The 20,615-nt window shown below is 44.4% G+C and overlaps 1 protein-coding gene across 5 annotated transcripts in view; it reads right to left on the reverse strand.

Annotated features, from left to right (window-relative positions):
• Window positions 1-3,825: 3,825 nt before the first annotated feature.
• Gab1 (GRB2 associated binding protein 1) overlaps window positions 3,826-20,615 on the reverse strand; it is a 112,862-nt gene continuing 96,072 nt past the window's right edge. For 4 of the 5 annotated variants that reach the window (XM_021648610.2, XM_060393223.1, XM_060393222.1 and 1 more), the window contains exons 7-11: window positions 13,629-13,718; window positions 12,414-12,507; window positions 12,022-12,145; window positions 8,409-8,531; window positions 3,826-5,756 (exon numbers count right to left, since the gene is read on the reverse strand). In XM_021648610.2, coding sequence (XP_021504285.1) covers window positions 5,598-5,756; window positions 8,409-8,531; window positions 12,022-12,145; window positions 12,414-12,507; window positions 13,629-13,718 — 590 coding nt within the window. In that variant the 3' untranslated portion in view covers window positions 3,826-5,597. The remainder of the gene's footprint in view (window positions 5,757-8,408; window positions 8,532-12,021; window positions 12,146-12,413; window positions 12,508-13,628; window positions 13,719-20,615) is intronic. The other variant, XM_021648611.2, reaches the window with a different exon arrangement.

The raw sequence follows: 20,615 nt of genomic DNA on the forward strand, positions 1-20,615 counted from the left end.
ATGCACATATTAGGTGTCTTAGTTACTATCCTATTGCTATGAAGAGACTCCACGACCAAGGTAACTCTTATTTAAAAAAAGCATTTTATTGGGGGCTTGCTTACAGTTTCGGAGGGTTAGGCCATCATACAGGAAGTAGACAGGTGTGGCATTAGAGCGGAACCTGAGAAGTTTACACCCTGATCCACAGGCGACAGGCAGAAAAGAGACTCTGGGCCTGGTGTGGGCTTTTGTACCCTCAAAGCCCACTTTCTCCAACAAGGCCACACCTCCTAGCCTTCCCAAACAGTTCCACTCCCTAGTAATCGAGCATCAAACACATGAACTTATGGGGCCATTCTCATTCAAACCATCACACTAGGTAACTATTCTACCACTGAGCTTTAGCCTTTAAAGTAATATAAAAACTTAGACAGAATACCAGATGTTACTCTAGGACAGGTCTCTTTCTTGATCAGGGCACTCTGTTGACTTGGCCAATGGGCTGCTCCTGCAGGGACCTGATTATTACACTAGTGAGCAGAGGACAAGACCAACCAGAGTGAGCCTCAGAGAACAGGAAGGAACAGCCAGCTCAGTGTCTCTACGGCCAAAGATTCTGCAGTCATTCAAAATGCTAACGTACTTGATCAGCGTGGGTTAAGCAGAATCATGACTAGGCTGTACACCATGGTGAACATGATCTAAGCGGTATTTCTGAGTACATATGTAATTTTATTTTCTATGTGTAGTCCTGGATGTCCCGGAACTCACTCTATAGAGCATGCTGGCCTTGAACTTGGATATCCTCCTGCCTCTGCCTCCCGAGTGCTGGGATTAGCATATTTCTGCAAGATATTGAAAAAAATTAAAAATAACTAAATGCTAAATAAAAGGGGAAATCAGACATCACTAGTAGAACATAAAAACAAGCTGGTAACGAGCACTAGGATTCAGTTTAAACACCATGGATAACTGGACGTGGTGACGCCCACCTTTGATCCCAGCCCTAGGGAGGCACAGGCAGGTGGGTCTATGTGAGGTTGAGGCCAGCCTGGCCTATGTAGCAAGTTCCGGGCAGCCAGGGCTACCTAGAAAAGACTCTCTCAGAAAAATTATGACTTCAACTGGGCACGGTGCTAACGGCCCGTAATCTTAGCACGCAGGGAGGCAGAGGCAGGCAGATCTCGGTGAGTTCAAGGCCAGCCTGGTCTACAAAGCAAGTCCAGGACAGCCAGGACTACACATAGAAAATAAAATTACATGTGTACTTGGAAATACTGCTTAGATCATCCTGTCTTGAAAAACAAAACAAAATGTGAAATCCTGTCTTGAAAAACAAAACAAAATGACTTCAATGTACAATTTTCTTTCTTTCTTTCTTCCTTTTTTTTTGGTCTGGGTTTTCAAGACAGGGTTTCTGTTTAGCTTTGGTTGTCCTGAAACTCTTAAAGGTGTGTGCCAACACTGTGCAGATCAATGTACAATTATACAACTGTGGCGGTATTTCTATATCAAATTACTCCTTGGTTAAATAAATGCTGTACACATGACTAAATAGAATGCAGCTTTTTGAATGAACCCTTCTGTGGGTTAAACAGCTTCATTTCTGCTTGAATATCAGTTTTTGAAAGCAGACTGTGCTTGGACAGTCAAACCATTGTAAGATCTTACAGCTTTGTAAAATAAGGGATAAAAGCATGACAGCCTCAACTATAAGAGAAAAGCAATTCTCTTACTATCACTTATCTTTGAATTGACTTTGCAACATAATTTTAGCTGCCTCTAAAGATTCTTAAGAGAACTGCAGGGGATTGTTGTTGTTGTTGTTTGCTTGGTTGGTTTTTTTTAAAGGTTTATCTCTGTGTGTATTTGCTTTGCTTACATGCATGCATATATGGCCCCTGTGTGCCTGATGCCTGAGGAACTGAAACTGGAGTTCTGGATGGTAGTGAGCCATCGTGCGGGTGCTGGGATCTCACTGGGGTCCTCTGCAAGAACAAGCGCTCTTAGCCACTGGGCTGGCCTCCACGCCCTGGCGTGCGAACTACCGCGTCTCCTGCTCCCGCCTCCTCGGGCTGAGACTGCAGAGGGGCGCCATCATGTCTACCTCAAGACATTTGTGTTTTAACGTAAATTTGCAATTATATTCATGGAAAAAATTTTCTTAATGGCACAAAACAACTAAGCTTGGAAATAAATTAGTTCCTGGGGTTTCTATCAACAATTTAAACACATCCGTGTTTAGATAATTTAGATAACACCATAATGAAAAAAAATTTTTTTTTCTGGCTCTGTGTATTTGAGTAACAAATATCTTAAAGAGTCTGGTGCTGAAAAAGGCTTGGAAAAGTCTGCTCTACAGATAACTGTCTCGTAATTTAAATTATTAATACAGTGTTTAGTGGATCTTATCTTTCTAGGGAAAGTAGGCTTCTTAGTACAATTCTTTTTGTGTTTTAAGGCTGCAGATTGGACCCAGCTTGCTATATTTATGGTCTGTCACTAAGTTGTATCTCCAGCCGCTTGATTCTTAAGTAATTCAGCATAACAATAATCCTGCATATTAGACTACTGTAGATCTACAAAAGCTATGGAAAAAGTACACAGAAACATTTCTGCTTTGGCTTCTACTGAGAGGAAGATGTAAGCTCTACCGTATGTGTCTGGGTGTTCTGTCTACATGTATGCCTGTGCACCATGCACATGCAAAGCCTTCAGAGGTCAGAAGAGGCTGTTGGATGCCTCAGGACTGGGGTTACAAATGGCTGTGGGCTGACACGCAGGTGCTGGGAATCAAGCCCCCAATCTTCTGGGAAAATAACCAGTGCTCTGAACTGCTGAGCACCACTGCGGCCCCAGGAAAAATGGTTTTGCGACAGGGTCTCAAAGTAGTCCAGGCTGGCTCTGAACCTTTGATGTTCCTGCTGAGACTGCATTTGTGTCCCTATTCCCAGTTGCCCCATTCAGGCAGAACTGGTGACTGAACCCAAGGATTTGCACATGATACGCAAGCACTCTACCAGGTCCCTAACAGCTTTAAAGAAAGATTAATCATATACCATTGGGTTGGACATCTAAAACTGTGTTCGCTGTCCACACAATACCCTCTCTCATCTTTTACGCCTGTTACATGGGGAGAGTTTAGATGCATCTCAACAATTTGGTAGCTCTCATTTGGTAGTTGAACCCCAATCTTTTCTTAGTTTGGTAGCTCTCATTTGGTAGTTCTGTTATAAAACATACAAAAATTCAAGGTTGTGTGCCTCTCTGGGCTAGCAATAATGTTTAATTATATTCAACTACTCAGGAGCAGAATGAGCCTTCTGTTTCCTTTATTTTTCTTGCAGCACCATGCATGTCTGGTGCCAAATGAAGTCAGAAGAGGGCATTGGCTTTCCTGGAACTGGAGTTACATAGATGGCTGTAAACCACCAAATTCTTGTCCTCTGCAAGAGCAATAAGCGCTCTAACCACTGAGCAATCTCTCTAGCCCTCCACCTGCCATGTTTCAAAGAGAGTATGTACAACATTTAAGAATTTACTTTTTAGAATGTGTATGGGTGTTTTGCCTGCATGTCTATCTGTACACATGTATGCAATGCCTGCAGGCCAGAAGACTGAGTCAGGGTTCCTGAAACTAGAATTACAGATGTTTGTGAGCTGCTATGTAGATGTTCAAACTGAACCCCAGTCTTTTCTAAGAGCAGCTAGTACTTTCAACCACTGAGACATCTCTCCAGATCTGGTTTGGATTTTCTTGATATTTGTAGCTTGTTCACAGAAAATAAAGCACATTAAAAGAAACAAACAAACAAACAAACAAAAAACAGTTCACACACCAAATTCAAAGAATTTTTTTTTTTTAATTTTATTTAAAAATCCACCTCAAAATTCAGTTCTGGGTTTTAGTTTTTGTTTAAAAAGAAGCGCACATTTAAAAGCATCCGATGTTACTAGTCTACAACTCCCCTAGCTAAGAACACAGCTTGTGGACTTAGAAAAACAGCATAGTGCACAGAGTAGGCACAGGTCTGTGGCCCGCGGGCCATAAATCAGGGCACATGTGTACTGAGGCAACAGTTAAGAGGTCTGGATGGAGGGAGACAGGCCTCACTGTCTCAGAGACATTCTCTGTGAACCCACCCCAAGCCATTAGTGAGTGCCAGACCAATGCACAGAGATTGTACGTAAGTTAGTGTATGAACAATGGATGACACTAGCTGCTTCCCGAGTCAGGCAGCTAAGCCAAGACAGACAGGCGTGACTTCAGAGCCGCTAACTGATGGTCTGAATGCCCACACCAGGGATGGCCTGGTGCAGGGGAGAGACTTGCACTCTCGCCTGGTGGATTCAGAGATCTGGCTGGGTGGCGTTCACGAATACAGGGTTTCACAGCACAGCAAGGCTCCAACAGTTCGAGAATTGGGGCAGTGAATACAAATCACAGTACAAAATTCTTAATTCATTTACTCATAAAAGCAACAGGTGCTACATACATGAATCACTTAAAATGACATTTTCTTTTTTTAAAAAAAATGCATATATAAAACATTAATTGCATAGGGATTTAAATATAAGGCCAAGAAGAATATTAAGTAAAAAAATCATAGAAAGGGCACTACGGTGTCAAAAGAGATAATTTCATTAATAAGAGTAATAATCTTGAATTGCTGTCTAATTAATTCAAAATCACAGTATGTTGCTGTAACTGACAGTGAATGACAACTGGTTCATTAATTCTAAACCAACATTAGGACTAACAAAAACTGAACTGAAGTTCTTTGTCTAAACCTGATCAGTATATTAGCCCATCAGTGGCCTGTACGTACCTGATTAGTTATACAATCTACCTTTTGCAAATAATGTTTACTACATGTGACAAGTGTTAGAACAGATCATCAATCCATGCCGTGGATGAATTGTGGGCTTAACAGTGTAACTAGAGTCAGTCTTTTAAAGGTGCAAGACCCTACCCAGCAGAGCCTGCACACAATGAACACTAAACACTGTAATTAACAGAAAACAACAAAGTTCTACTATTGAAACCTAAGTATACATGAGCCAGAGAACTGGGTCTTGACAGCAGTATATACATTATCCCCGGTAGTTTTGGAAAACGACGAAGGACAAGTCCAACTATATTCTATAGCTTACGCTAATGGTTACCACCGTAAAGGGAAAAGCGATTTGGGAACCTACTTCTCGTTTTAATGGTGTTAGCCCTGTAGCTTCACTAGAATTTCCAGAATCCTTAGTACGTTATATAGAGTAGCGTGAGGAGACAAAAAGAACTCCCAAGGGAATTCTGTTAAGGTAGATTGGGAAGACCCAAACCAAGGTTTTAAATGAGAAAGTGCATCAGTATAGTAATACTACAGGTGTGTTAGCTAGGGACAGATGTTTCTCTGAGAACTAAAACACTATTTCCCCACGTTATTTACATGTTACAAATTTAATACCACACAGCACCATTCACAATCTAATTTGCTTGAACATGTCTGAGAGGTCCTTTTCTCTGCCCCTGCTTGCTTGAGGCTCCACCGAGAGAGGAGAAGCATCTTCACTTGGCGTCTATCTTTTCCACCCAGCTCTTGTTGGCTGGCAATGTTGTGTCTTCACTTTACACTCTTGGTGGGTGTTTCAGATTCTGTGGACTGCCTCCCATCCGTCCAAGCTTCCCTGGTACTCTTCAGGGCGAGGGTCTTCTGTTGGTCCACTACGACATAATCCACTCTCTCATCAGCCATGCTGCTACCCGAACCACTGCTCTTTTGCTAAACAGCAACAACAAAACAAACAAACAAAAAAGAAAAAAAAAGAAATAGCCCAAAAGTATTATTTGTGAGGGTGGAGTGAAGCTCAAAGTTTGACACAGACACATACGCTGGGTGTGGGGTCACAAATCTTTCATCCCAGCACTTGGTAGGCATAGGTAGTAGAAATACTGCATGAGTTCAAGGCCAGCCTGGTCTATGTGGAGAGTTCCAGACCACTCAGGGTTACATACTGAAACCCTGTCTCAAAAACAAACAAGCAAGCACTCCTGGAATTACACACACAAAAATGACATTACCTCATTTTAACTGTATTGTCTGTCTCCTCCCTAATCTGACACTGATATATCTTAATTTTATATATAGAACCATTCGAAGAAATACTCCCACCACAGATGGCATTCCTAAAAAACCTAGTTCATCTAACACACAGAGCCCGAGTCTCTTGGGCTCACATTTGATTTTTTCCGGCCTGGATTGGCACCAAACAGCTGTTTACTCTTTATGCTAAGAAAAGTACTTTTGGCAAAGTAATATTTGAGGGAAAACAAACTACAAAGGGCAACGGCCCCTCTTCCCTTAGCACGCAACTACACACAAGAAAACTGAGATCAAACATGGTTGTGGCGCTCTCTCTGTATTGCTCCCTCAACTGCAAGGACAAGTCCGAGCTGTACGGTGCATGGTGGGGAGGGGCAGGCTTCTGCTCTGCAAAGGTAGCTGACATAAATGTGGAGGGATATAGTACAGGGCGGTGAGAGGAGGAGGTAAGGATGGGGGTGATGCCGAATCTGAGGCCTAAAGGGAGCGGATGTGGGCCCAGGGCGGGGAGCTCAACTGGAATTAGAGATGCTTTGTGGAGGAAATTCGGGTCCTCCAAGTTCAATCATGAATTTGCAATAAAAATGTACGAAATACACAAGAAGGCAAGCCATGAAGAGTGTGCTAGCAGAAAGAGTAAACACAAATCCCGGCCTCCGAGACTTCAGCTCCTGAACGCACCAGCACTGTAACACATGCGGACAGTGTTAAAGGGTAAGCCAGAAAAGGCAGTGAACACACAAGGAACACAAAGAGAGTAATGTCAGCTAAATCAAACAGAACAGAATTTCATTCCAGAGATAAATACAACAACAAAAACAAACAAAACACCTAAAACCAAAACCAAACAACAACAATGACAAAAAAACAAAAAACTTCAACAACTACAAAAATTGAGAATTGGTAAATCTTGGTGATAGAGCTAAATTAAACAGAGAAACCATAGGACAAAAAAAGAAAATTACAAAGATGTGAAATAGTAGGTGTACTATATTTCTAGTTGGCAGGAAATAAAAAAGGTAATAAAAATAAGCAGAGAAGCAATATGTAAAATGATCCTAACAGAACTTTTGAGACTTGAGGAAAAAGCTATAAATGGTGTGTGTGTGTGTGTGTGTGTGTGTGTGTGTGTGTGTGTGTAACTAGCACAGCTTCCACACAGCGGATTACTGAAAAGAAGACCAACTACATCTACACTTGGTCTCATGAAACTGAAATTCAGCTGGAAACAGCTGAGGATCAGCGACTAGAAAACAGGAGGAGAGCTGACAGTGGGCAAGGGTCCCTATGTGGTGAAGAGGCCCAGTCAAGAACTGATCTCAGTGGCTCAGCTATCTGACAGTCCGACGGTGTCCTTTCCAACGTGGTGAGCAGTCTTTCTGATCCTGTTGGAGGACAATGTCACGACTGCACTGAGCTTTTCTCTGGTACAACTAATGACATCTTATGTGAGCAAACGTCTTACTTTTTTCAAAATTAATGAAGAGACTTCAGCTACACACAGCCTGAGAGGAGTCGCTACCAACAGAACTCCATTACAGACACGTCTACAGGACTTACTGCATAAACTACGAGCTCTGAGAGGGAGTAGTAGAGAAGGAGTAACACAAAGAAAAATGTAAGAAAACATGACTTAAAGAATGTGGTAGGAAGAGCGACAGGGGCTGGAGAGCAGGCTCAGGGTAACAGTGTATACCGCTCTTGCAGAGGGCCGGAGTTTGGCTCCTAGCACTCAGTCAGGTGGCTCACAGCCACCTGTCACTCAAGCTCCTGGAAGCTAATGCCCTTTTCTGGTCTCTGAGGGATCCTATACTCACGTGCACACAGCCACAACCAAATTAAAAATTAAAAAAAGAAGTTATGATAAAACTGTGTAATTGGTAGGTTTAATATAAATTAAAATTTAAGATAAAACAGCACATGACATATTTCCCTTTTCTTTCTTTTTTCCAGAGGGTCTCTCTATGTAGCCCTGTATTCTAGAATTCACTATGTCAACCATACTAAGGCAGAGCTCCACCTGCCTCTGCCTTCTGAGTGTTGGGGTTAAAGGTGCGGTGCCACGCTCAGCTCAGCGAATTTCTCCATTAAAGAGACGAACTCTGGAATTTGTTAAGGAATCATTTCTGCACCAACCACAATGAGTAGAAAGTACGTAACTCCCACACCTTTTGAAAGGGAAACTACAAATCTGTCAGTCTTCATAATGCTGCCGCCCACAACTTAGAAGCCAACAGTCACTCAGGTCAAATAATCAGGCCCCAGATTTCCCCAAAGAAGACGGTCCTTCGAAGTGTGGTTGAACCATCTGCCGAACACGGTCGCCCTTACCTTCCGTGGTGGCGTGGATTTCCCAGAATCCAGGTCTAAGTCCAGGTATTCAACTTGTTTGTCTCCTTTGGGTTTGATCATTGGGCTGCTCCCTCCATCCAGGCTGTTACTGCCAAAGAGATTCTGAAAGCACAGCAGGAAAACAGTGGACAGGCATTCAGGTAACATGCTCTCTTCTTTCCTGCCCCTCTTCTTTCCCCGGGGGAGATGGGCACGTTTGTCCAAAACCGGTGTTGAATTCCTGGGCTCTGATGTCACACTTAGTTAAACTAAGACTTGGCCTGAGGAGAGACAGGCAGTTGATGGCTGTAGGAGGCAGCAGCCATATTTCTCACAGGTGTAGGAGCCACTGGTAAGTGTCCCTTGCTCAGTCGCCTTACCCAGGCTTGTGCAAGCAACACAGCACAGACACAGACCGTGGTGGTTTGCGAGAAAATGGGCCCCACAGGCCTATAGAGAACGTCACTGTTCGGAGGTGTGGTCTCGCTGGAGTAGCTGTGAGTTTGTTGGAGGAAGTGTCATTAGGGGGTGAGCGCTGAGGTTTCAAAAGCTCAAGCCAGGCCTAGTGGCTCAGATATTCACTCCCTGCTGCCTGGCGATTCAGAAGTAGAACTCTCAGCTCCTTCTCCAGCACCATGTCTGCCTGCGAGCCATCATGCTTCCCGCCATGCTGCTAACGGGCTAAACCTCTGACCTGTAAACCAGCCCCAGTCAAATGTTTGCTTTTATAAGAGGTGTTGTGGTCATGGTGTCTCTTCACGGCAACAGAAACTCTAACTAAGACACAGCACACCACACACACACACGAAATTATGAAAAGAGTAATAATAAAAAAGACATAGACATCAAGCCACAAATGGCTGCAAAAGCTCAAGCAAACATTTTTAAAACTTTACAGGTCTGAGGGTGAGGACACATTTGTAATTCTAGCACTCCAGAGGCTGATGCAAGTGAATTACAAGTTCAAGACCTTCCTGGGCTACAACTGCAACGTCACATCTCAAAACAAAGCAAAAGTGTACATGTATGTACTCAGTGACATTTTTATTCTGAGGGATCCTCATACTCCTTGCTTTCAAGGGAGAGGGGGACGGGCTGGGAGAGAGGGAGACACATCACCAAAACATAGTACATTAAAAATTTAATAAATAAATATCCATGTTGAATTTTAAGGTATCTAGAGATAAATAAGTTCAGAGCATGTCAACTAAAGGGCATGGGTTATGACTCCACTCTTTTCAGTCTCCTTTCTCGCAGCCTGCTCCCTTTACTTCCTCAAAGGAACTGCGTGATAAAACTGCTCCCTAAATTCAGGTAACAAAACCAGGAAGATAGAGGGAGGCACTAAAGACTAAAAACAAAAAATCTGGAGGTGGAAGAAATGGAAAGAGACTTTGGTAAGAACTTTCTGACCCATGACACAGATTGCAAGAAATCAGAAACATATAGACGCCCAGTTAAAATGGCTGGCACCCCCTTTTTCCTAGGTTATCACCCACATTCTGCCTTGCCTGGCTGGGACAGTCTTTACAGTATTAGAAAGCTACAAAAGTGAGACATATATCGCTCACACAGTTAATTCCAGCTGCTCCTCAAGAGAGTTTATCAGCACTCCTAACGGAATTCCATGTCTAATGACCAGGGGAACTGGTCTTTCTGTTCATGTTGAAGCAGGACTGGAATACAGCTTCTAAAGGAAGTTCATTGGGTCTTGTACCAGTCTTGGCGGGGAACAGTCCTGTCTCTATGACAGCCTTCCACACAGTTTTGTCCCCACACATTTATAGAGAAACTCTAAAGTTCTGAGACTGATTCTAAGTATTCTGCACATTAAGTACAAAAATAAAACAATAGTGCTAGGTTTTCTAAAATTCTTAAGAAATATACAAAACTGATTGATATTAACATTATGGCAGTACTGTTAGACCAGGACTCAAATTTTAGGCAACCTATTAAGGATTCATATGATGAATGTGACTTGGTCTTTGTACACAAGTCAGATGTGGCAAGAATCTGTCCTAACTTTTTTGAGACTATTAATTCTTTTAATACTGATTTACTAACTCTAAGCTCATGTTAGACACCATGAATTTCCATGGCTTTCCATCACCACATTGTGTTCCGAGAGTTAAGAGTTCTGATGACCCTTGCTTAACAATGTAACAAAGGGCTGTGTGGGTCACTGGGTCTTGTCGGCTGGCAGCATGGAGCGCCTGCATGGGCACCGTTGACTTTTCAATTGTACCTGGCACACAGTTATTTCCACCTGGGTCATTAAAAAAATTAAGTGGCTGGACAGTGATGGTACACGCCTTTTATCCCAGCACTTGGGAGGCAGAGGCAGGCAGATCTCTGTGGGCTCCAGGCCAGCCTGGTCTATAGAATGAATTCCAGGACAGGTAGGGCTACACAGAAGAACCCTGTCTCAAAAAACAAAACAAAACAAAAACATAAAAACAAAACAAAAAGCCCAAACCAACCAACCAACTAAACAAACAAACAAAAAAGCCCCCCAAAACCTAAAGAGAATGTAAGTGAGTATGTACGTGTTTGTACGTGCCTAGGCACGTGTGCAGGGCTCACACACGGATCCCCTGGTCCTGCTGTGACCCCTCGGCAGCGTCTAAAGCGGGAGCTGGGCACTGAGCTCTGGCGCTCTGTGACAGCTGCCAGTGCTCCCGACGGCTGGAGCGTCTCTCCAGCCCCAAAGCCTCTTCTTATTTGGGTTTTCTAAAATTTCCACAGCTCGCGTTTCTTTGGACATATCAGGAAGCCCTTTGGCACTTTTACTTTCCTGCCTTAATGTCAGAAAGCACCGGAATTCTTAATTTTATTTCCTCAGTTTGACTTTGGATTGTAATATCTGTCTTTCTTCCTCCCTTTTGCCTAACTGAAAGATTATCAGGGTCCTTCTGCACGACAATACTTGCAGAAGCCTGCCATAGCCTGGCCAGAAGGATTTCATTGCAAAACCCCCCAGTGGATTTTCTAAAAATAAAAATAAAAACGGAGAATGACTTAACTGAAATACAGCTGGGAACCAACTATAAATCCCTCAGAGCAGGGATGTACATGGCCCTTCAAGGGCCGAGGTGGGAGGGTCTGCCCTTCACAACGGCACTCTGAATTCTTTAAGAGGTGGGGTCTTACCTCACCTCACTGCAGACCTGAAGAGGGTGTGACAAGACTTGGGCTCCTCTTCTCACCTTACCACGGGTCATGAGACCACTAACCACAGCCATGTGTCACCACGGGCTGAAGCAACAAAAGTGGGCACTCACAGACACTCCTAACGGACACTCCAAGTCAAATAAACCTCTCTTTCTAAGCCGACTGTCTCAGGAATGTGTTCCAGCTCCAGGGAGCTGGAACAAAAACCTTCATGTTTTTCAGTGATTTCCCACCGTAACGACAGAACAGTTTGACCGTGGCTGGCATGAGACTGCCACAGTACTTAAAAAGGTAAAACCACCTGAAAAATAGGCTTTGTTTTTTCAAGTCGGAAGAACTCCGTGATGATCAACGGGTAAGGACGGTAGGGGCATTTTTAAGCTGAACTGCTTTCAAACGGCAGCTCGGGCATGGAGACGTGAACCGGGGCACTGCTGCTTACCGTATCTTCGTTGGACAGGTTCGGGTTCATGGGGACGTAGTTCTCCTCGCTGTCATGAGAGTCGCTGCTTGATGTGGTACTGTGCACGGAATCAGGCCGGGGGGATATGGGAAACCTGGAGGAGCTGACGGAAAACGCGCCCGTTAGGAATGTCCAGAGACAGGTGTCAAATCACTCCCGAACAAAAACAAGTGATCACCTTCTCTTTCTGGAACACCCACTAGTTTCTAGTTACATACTGAATATCTGTATTACCACAAATGGCGACAGTTTTGATCTGTGGAACCTTGAAACGGGGGCTTCTCTAGTCTGTTGTTCGGCCTATTTCCCTCGAAATAAGCGGTTTTAATTGTCTCGCTAGTCTAACTCCGTGTTTTCATGGGAACACTCACTCGCGTGCGAAGCTCCTGGTGATGGGAGACCGGACCGGGGCTTGCAGCTCCTCCCACTCGGACAGAGGCTTGATTTCTAAGGGAGCAGGCTTGGCTGAAAATACAGGGAAGAGGAGGTGTCAGTGAACACAACTTTGAAAACAAGCAAGATCCTCCCATGTCACAATCCATACTTGGTACGCAGACATTGTCTTACACAGACAGAGAGACAAGTGCAGTGCTCAGTGACAAAGCTCAGTGAGGCTGCATGACGCCAGCCCAGGGCTGAGCCCTCCTGCTCTACAGTGCGTCTTAACTTAAGCGCTCATCTTGCAGATATAAATTACATGAGAATGTAAATGTGCATTCCTTTAAGGTTGCTGGGCACTGTTCTTATTGATGCATCGCTTCATGAATTTCATCTTTGGGGGGAATTTGATCATCTGTGAAAAACATGTTCCCCACTACTGAGGCCTAAGTAAAGTTTTACTCATGTAAAATGACGTGTACAGAGCACTGGAAACTTTGCCACATCTCAATCCATAAGAATTACCAAAAAAATTTCCCAGGTTTCCTTACTTTTGGTTCAAAAATACGTAATCTTAATCAACTATCTTATGAGTACCGTGAGAACACAAAGCAGTCGTGTCGAAGCTACAGCTCACACAGGCTCATGGCTGAGCCATAATGAAGACTTAGTACTGAATCAGAGTTAAGAGTTTCACCCAGCTAACCCTTAAAGTAGACACATGCAATCATCCTGGGCTGAAGGAAGGTGATTTTTCTCCATGCCCCTTCTTTTCAAACGTAAACAGGTGAGTAAGACTTCAGCTGTCAATTTCTAAGTCATGCCATAGTCAAAACATGGAAATTATTTTTTATTCTACTTCGGAACAGAAGACATATACATATGCACAGACAAGGAGACACCTGGGGCTCGCGGCAGCCCATTACAGAAGCAGAGCACTGTGCTGCCAGGAGAGTGATGGGGATGATGCAGAGGGAGCTGACTGCAGGGGACAGGGGATCAGGTAAGCCCTGCGCTGCAGCCACTCTGCGCACAGGCTCCCCGTGCGCGCCTCATGGATTCTCCTTACAAAGACCACACCAGAAAGCAGTCTGCAATAGCAGTCCTACTTAAGCTCTCCTTTTGTCTTTCTTTCTTTTTTTTCTTTAGGAAAAAAAAAAAAAGTATGAAAGTAAATAGAAATCCCAATGCCCCATACAGGTACATACCCTTTCTTCTTGTAGCAAAGTCACCTATGGTTTGTGAATCAGTTCGCTCTAAACCATGGGGTTTGGGTCTTAAAATTTTAGGACTTTGACCTAATTGGTAAAAAGAAGACTCTCTTATTACAATGTTATTTTTTAATTGGAAAATGGATTCTGTTAAAAAAAAAAAAACAAACAAAAAAGGAAACATGCAGAAATGGGACATATTAAAAGCACAGACAAAAATGTGTTAGTGCAAAGCATTCCAGGGCCGCAGATAAGATGCATGCTGAGAACAAAGGAATGGAGGAGGGCATGCTGTGGGGTAGTGGCAGGCACAGGCAGCGAGAGTGGATCGCTGAGGGCACAACCAGCCTTCTTTTCTCCAGGAAAAGAAGGAGAAGCAAGTGCCATGCTAGTGTTTCTTTCTAACATGTCTTAGAAAACTAGTCAATGAAAGACCTAAAGGAACAGGACAAGCAGGCTTCCTTTGGCTTCCCGCTGCTCAAGAATGCAGCCCTCACTGGGATTCCTCTACAGAGAAGCCAGGTGGCTCATCTTTTGGAGTTCAGTGTTAGGTTCTCCAGGTCGGCTTGAGATCTTACAGCCCTGTGTTCCAGGGTCCCTCAACTCAAGTCAAGCAGAAAGGTGTCATTACTGTTCATGGGTGAGGAACGGCTACTGCTTTTAGCACATGGCTTGGACACAAGCTATGGAACACCACAGAACCCTGGCACATGGAATGTCTATATGGAACCATCGCAAACTGTGCAAGTTACCTTTAGTCTGCTGTTAACCCACTGGCTGTCCTACACGCTCTTTCAGAAGGGCCCACTATGGCATTCCTTTCCTCCTGACCTTTTCTCCTTAGTACTCTCCAAATCGTCATTTGTTGAGACAGGGTCTCTCTATACAGCCCTGGAACCTGATCTGTGGACCGTGCTGGCCGTGGACTCAGTGATCCCCTGCTTCTACTTCCTCAGTGCGGGGGTAATTAAAGGCATGAGCTACTCTGCCAGGCTGTACTCTCCAAAACTTTTGCCCGTGTTTGTGTTTAAGTAATGGCTGCTGCTTTGCTGGGATTCCTCACATTTCTTTAGCTCCATGTTTGAGCTGTCTGCAGTTGTCACCCAGCACATCACAGATCAGCAATTAGAACCAGCAAAGGGTTCTCAGTTCAGTCCTCAGAGTGGCATGGGCAGGGTCTGGCTCTTGTGAGCCGCTGCAGTGACTCAACTTTAAACGACAGACACTAAAATAGAGGGAGCAGGTCATCCAGTAGGACGAGAGCCTGTGTGAGGCTAGGCCTGGGGGAAAAAAAAAACGAGGCTTGCTCTGTGTGTGTGTGTCTGTGTGTGTGTGTGTGTGTGTGAGAGAGAGAGAGAGAGAGAGAGAGAGAGCCAGTAGGACGAGAGCCTGTGTGAGGATAGGCCTGGGGGGGAAAATGAGGCTTGTTCTGTGTGTGTGTGTGTGTGTGTGTGTGTGTGTGTGTGAGAGAGAGAGAGAGAGAGAGAGAGAGAGACCTGTCTTTAATCCCAGCAATTGGGAGACAGAGACAGGCAGATCTCTGTGAGTTCAAGGCCACCCTGGTCTACAAAGTGAGTTCCAGGACAGCCAGGCTACAGAGAGAAATCCTATCTCAAAACCAAACCAAATAAAACCAAAACAACAAACAAACAAACAAAAAACCCCAAAGGTGAGGCTGGGGTATCCACAGACAAATCGTGAATCAGAATCATCCAGGATCTGATAACAGTCCTAACCATCTTAAAAATCTCCCAATGCCTTGTGTTGGTCTTGTTAGGTGTTTAGCTAACTAGGAAATGACTGTTTTAATAGGTTTGTTTTGCTGTATTTTTTTTTTCTCATAGATTCTTCTCTAGCTAGGAGAAAAATCTCCAAACTGAAAGGCAGAACACGAAGAGGCACCCGTGGCCTCCTGTGTAAGACATTACAATGTCTAGTTATTTTCAGTGAATTACACCAGGCCTGAGGTGAGTAGGTGGGGTCCTGGTGGAAATGCAGGTCATGAGAGCATACTGCAGATGCTCTTCTCATCATTCTTTTCATGAAGCGTGTCTCCACTGGCCAGGCTGCTCCCTGCTGTTTCTCACACACAACCCTACCGTTGCAGTCCTTTCTTCCATGCTGTACCCATCACCATCCATCCCGGCTTCATGAATCAACGTCTGTCCTCTCCACACAAAACTCACTAAAAATTACATTTTGCAAGACTGCCTTGACATACACCCTGGCCCTAATCACCAGTAACAAACACGTGCTGAGGACTTCTGAGAGCCAGCTACCTCTCCACACTCTTGAACGAAGGTATGACTAGACCAAATATTCAAGCTGTCACTGAGAACTGAGGGGCTGCTAAGAGTCTCAAGGATGGAGATGGTCCTAACAGAGTTAGAATCTTCTGAGTCTGGGTCGAGGGTTCACTTTCCTATCTCCATGTAACTCCTGCCTGGAACCCTTATCATGCAACCCTGCTTGCACAGTGGGTTTTCTCAACTGCATGTGAAGTATTACATAGACACTGCCTTCACAATTAGGGTAACTCTTGTTGGTTTTTATTCCAGCTCCTGTGTCCTAACGAAAACCTGCCATCAATGAGCTCCAGGCAGAAACGACCTCTGTGCAGCTCCACTATTCCGAGGACTAAGAAGACCTGGCTTTGGGAAACTGGGAAAAGTACTCACTAAGAGAGATGATGAACAAGAGTGATTTTTGTACATTTTATATCAAAGTGTAATTATTTTACATCAGAATGAGACATCCAGTGCCAGGGGACGGTGTCTGTGTAAAGCCCTTCTACAGAGTGTGCAGAAGAAAGCCCAACCTCTTTAGCCTGGATCGGAGCATCCGCTCGGGATGTGACAGTCCTGCTCCCTTTCCCATGCTGTCCTTCTTCCTGGCTGTGCCCACCCACCGTGACTCTGAGCATCTCCCTGTTGGCACAGATCTTACTGCTGTTTACTGTACCCAGCTCCACACCCCAGCACTGGCCCCTCCCCTTCCCACCAGCCCCTCCCTTCCACTGCCTTTATCAGGCTTGGCTTAGGGAACCGTCCGTTGAGTGCCAAGGGCTAACCTCAGCGGCCCTGCCCAGACTTTCATGCCGTGTTTACCTTTCTACCTCCTCGGCCACACTGGATGATGAGCGTCTTAGGGAAGCAACCTTGTCTTTCCTTGGTCTACAGACTCCATGCCTAGGATTTCCTGAGGGAAAGCCCGTAGCTCTATGAAAAACAAACTCATGCCCTTTATACTGAAGGGTTTCAGAAGGTTATCACATGAGGGTTCCATTTCCAACACACAGGTGCAATCCTTACTGAAGAGCCTTGACTAATGGGTAATGCCTACATAAACTCAGTGCCACACGAGCACGTTTTGAATTAGCTCATAATAATGCGGCCCGCTCTATTTCTAAAGTTACACTATTATTTCCAGTGGGCACCCCGAAAATCAAGGCTTAAAAAGGTATCGCACAAGGTTACTATCTTGGCTAATTTCCGCAGGTAACTGAGGCAAAGTTGTGAAAAACCAAAACCAAAACCAAAACCAAACCATTTATACTTGTTTTTAACAGTTTCTGTGTAAGGAGGAATATAATAATGTAATAATAGTAATTATTACACGAGGGAAACTGTCTCAGGCCGGTAAGAACATACTCCATACTGACTTCTTTTAAGCCATAACAAGTGTTATCTACCACCTGATTTCGGAATTAAACATTAACTCCTGTGTATTAAGATGTAGTTAGGGAGGTGGTCAGGGCTTAAGAGCACTGGCTGCTTTTGCTGAGGGCTTGAGTTTGATTCCTGGTACCTGCATGGGGGCTCACAACTGCTTGTCTTCAGTGGGTCTGATGCCTGAGATTTGATACCCTCTTTTGGCTTCCTCAGTCATTAGGTGCATGTAAAATTAGTTAAGTTACTAGTATCATTCATCCAGTCTTTCAGTATTTATTATCTTCTGAATATAGTTTTAAAGAAAGCATGTTAACTTTCAATCCTACTTGAAAGCTTCCTCAAGGACTCACTTTTTAAAAGAGTTAGAATAAAACCTCTTTACAGATAGACGTGGCTGAGCAAGACAACATGGCCACTGCAGCATTTGCAAGCCCAACATCTAGAACGGCGGGAAAGGAAGTGGCAGAGTGTAGCAGAGCCAGTGACTCAACAAGGGCCTCTTGTGCCACGGCTTACTTTTACTGACACACAGAAGATATTTTATAACAGTTTTCCAAAGTTCATAAAATTCTATTTCCATTAGAAATACAGAGGCTTGCTGGGTGTGGTGGCTCACGCCTTTAATCCCAGCACTCAGGGTGGCAGAGGCCAGCAGATCTCTGTGAGTTCGAGGCCAGCCTGGTCTACAAAGTAAGTCCGGGACAGCTAAGGCTACACAGAGAAACCCTGTTTTAAGAAAAAAACAAAAAAAACAAAAAAACACTTTAAAAGAAATACAAAGGTTTTACAGCTGCCCAAACTGTTCTGCTCTGTGCTTCCGGAGACCTTCCTGCTTTTCTGGTATCTCTTACAACATGCTTAAATGCCCCTTATTAAAAACATGCACAGCATGGCTCAGAACAAAGACGACAGGCTAGTACAGTGAACACTGGGCTGTCACTAAATTCATGACAGCAAAGAGCCCCAGCCACACATCAGATGCCTGGCATTCACCTCCGTTATTCTGCAACTCCAATTAGCAGGAAGCATTTGAAAGACTGTCTAGCATTACTCACTCTGACAGCTGATGCCTAAAACAGGGGCAGAAACAAGACTAGACTGCTGCTCGTTTGCCACGGACTCTTCCGAAGAAAGCAACTGCAAAAACAAACTAACCAAACCAAACCAACCACCCAGTTGCTCGAGGCTCTGAGAGGAATCAAGCACACCTGAGCAAATCAGATTTCCTTATGGACTAGTTAACAGGGGACACTGAAGTGACAGTTCCACGTAATTTATCCGGTGTTACTGAATCTGCGCCAGAAGACTCATCTCCCGGATGCTGTGAACAGTGGGAGACCGTCATGGCCAGTGAGACACATGCTCCCAGTTCACCTACCCAAGGACAAACTTAGTCACGAGACTGTAATTTTAACTTTTATTTTGTCTTTTTAGTGTTTTGAGACAAGGTCCCACTGTGTTGCCTGGCTGGCTTGGTTCTGCCTGTCTCTGCCTCTGGGGTGCTGGACCCATCTGGCTGGAACCTGGGTTTTAAAGTGTGCTTTTTCTGAACAGTTATACTTTCCTTGGGTGAACTAACAAAGTATTCCTCCTCTCAGGCAGCCTACTGATTAAAACTAAAGACACAAAAGTACTGAAGAAGAGTAAAAGGCCCTTTCACCGATACTATGATTTCAACAGCCTCTTTAACAATCTGCCAAAACTGCCCTTGGGGCTGCACCCTGGATGCTCTTTCTCAGCTCATCATATATCTAAGCAAACACGATAAATACACAATCTGACCAACAAACCACGGTGTGGTGCTGGGGGTGGGGCTCAGAGCCTTGCACACACTAGCTACACACCTGGCTCCCTCCTTTTTCAAGTTTCATTAAATTTTAGAAGAATAAGTCTCTAAAAAGTAATCCAAACTTAGCTTATTCTGTTCTATGAAAAATAATGTGCTGATTTAATGTTTTAAAAGGATTTCAATGCTTTGTGTCTACAAGGCCCGTACTGAACGTCAGTGACCTGGACCAATCAAGGGTCTCTTCATGTTCACTTACACTTTATGCCAAGAAGAAAACAATTAGTGAGGTTTCTAATTGAGTTAGAGACAAAAATCAAAGAAAAGGAACAAAAAGCCTGTGGCACTCACAGCCTTTCTGAGACAATTACAGATCATGGCCAGGAAGGATGGGTGGCTGGCTGGGAGGCTACAGCTGCTACACAGGAGCACGGGCCTGATACATGTGTGAAACCAACAGCAGCCAGGCTACCCAGCCAGGTGTGAGAGGGCAGCCCGGACCACTCAAATGACCTCTAAGAATCTGTAAAGAATGGAGGAGATGTTGACAGGGCAAGGTGCAGAAGGGATCTGGGCGAGAAAACTGAGGCCACGGAGAGGGACTGCAGGCCAGAGGGAGCAGAAAGCAGAACCCAGTCAAGGTGACGAAGCAGGGAGGAAAGGAGAAAAGAAAGGGAAAGAACAGAGTGGATGCAGAGATGCCCCACAAGACAAGTGCACAGGGTAAAGACTGTGGACTACTGTCCAGGTACAGCAGAAAAACATCCTTTCTTATGTAAGAAAAAAGCCAAACTTTTTAGTTTGAAACAGTCTTAGTCTCAGGCTCAGTTCCCCACAGCAACAACATAGTGCTAATGATTTTGCCTCTGCCTACCCCATACTAGGATGAAAAGCGTGGGCCACAATGCCTGGCTTGAACCCAAGTTTTTAAAACTTGAGGAGACATTACCCAAAGTGGCTGAAAAGCTTCCTCTGAAATACGAGGACCAGGTCTCACAAGCTCCCATGCTTCGGAACTGAAGAAGCTTAGAGGGAACCAACCCAGAATTTTGTTTTGTTATTTAAAGTTACAATGTGATGAAAGAGAACAATTATGCAGACACCTTCACTATTCTCCAATAATCACACCAAGGGCATAATAACCCTGAATCTAATTTGATAGCATACAAAATAGCAAGGGAAGGTCATTGCTAGTGTTAGGTTTGGTTTGCAATACTTTAAAAAAGCAAAGAGCTGGCAGAAATCAACAACAACCAATCAAGAGAATGATACACAAAAAACCCAAGATTTCAGTTTTCTCTTGACATGTGTAAGTGTCACACATTAGCACAGGGGGATAGCCAGGCGGGGGCCAGGAGCTCCACCTACATCCTTCGGAAAGAACATTCCCGATTCTCTTGGCGCTTGACTGATGCTGCTGCTGCTCTGAGTATGGTAAGCTCTACTCTAGATGGAGGAGACCTGGAAATCCCACCCGGACATCAGCACATTCATTTACAAGTAGCAGGGTTTCTGTACAGAAGGGCC

The sequence above is a fragment of the Meriones unguiculatus genome, chromosome 10 (genome assembly GCF_030254825.1).
Source record: "Meriones unguiculatus strain TT.TT164.6M chromosome 10, Bangor_MerUng_6.1, whole genome shotgun sequence".
In the NCBI taxonomy this organism is placed as follows: domain Eukaryota; kingdom Metazoa; phylum Chordata; class Mammalia; order Rodentia; family Muridae; genus Meriones; species Meriones unguiculatus.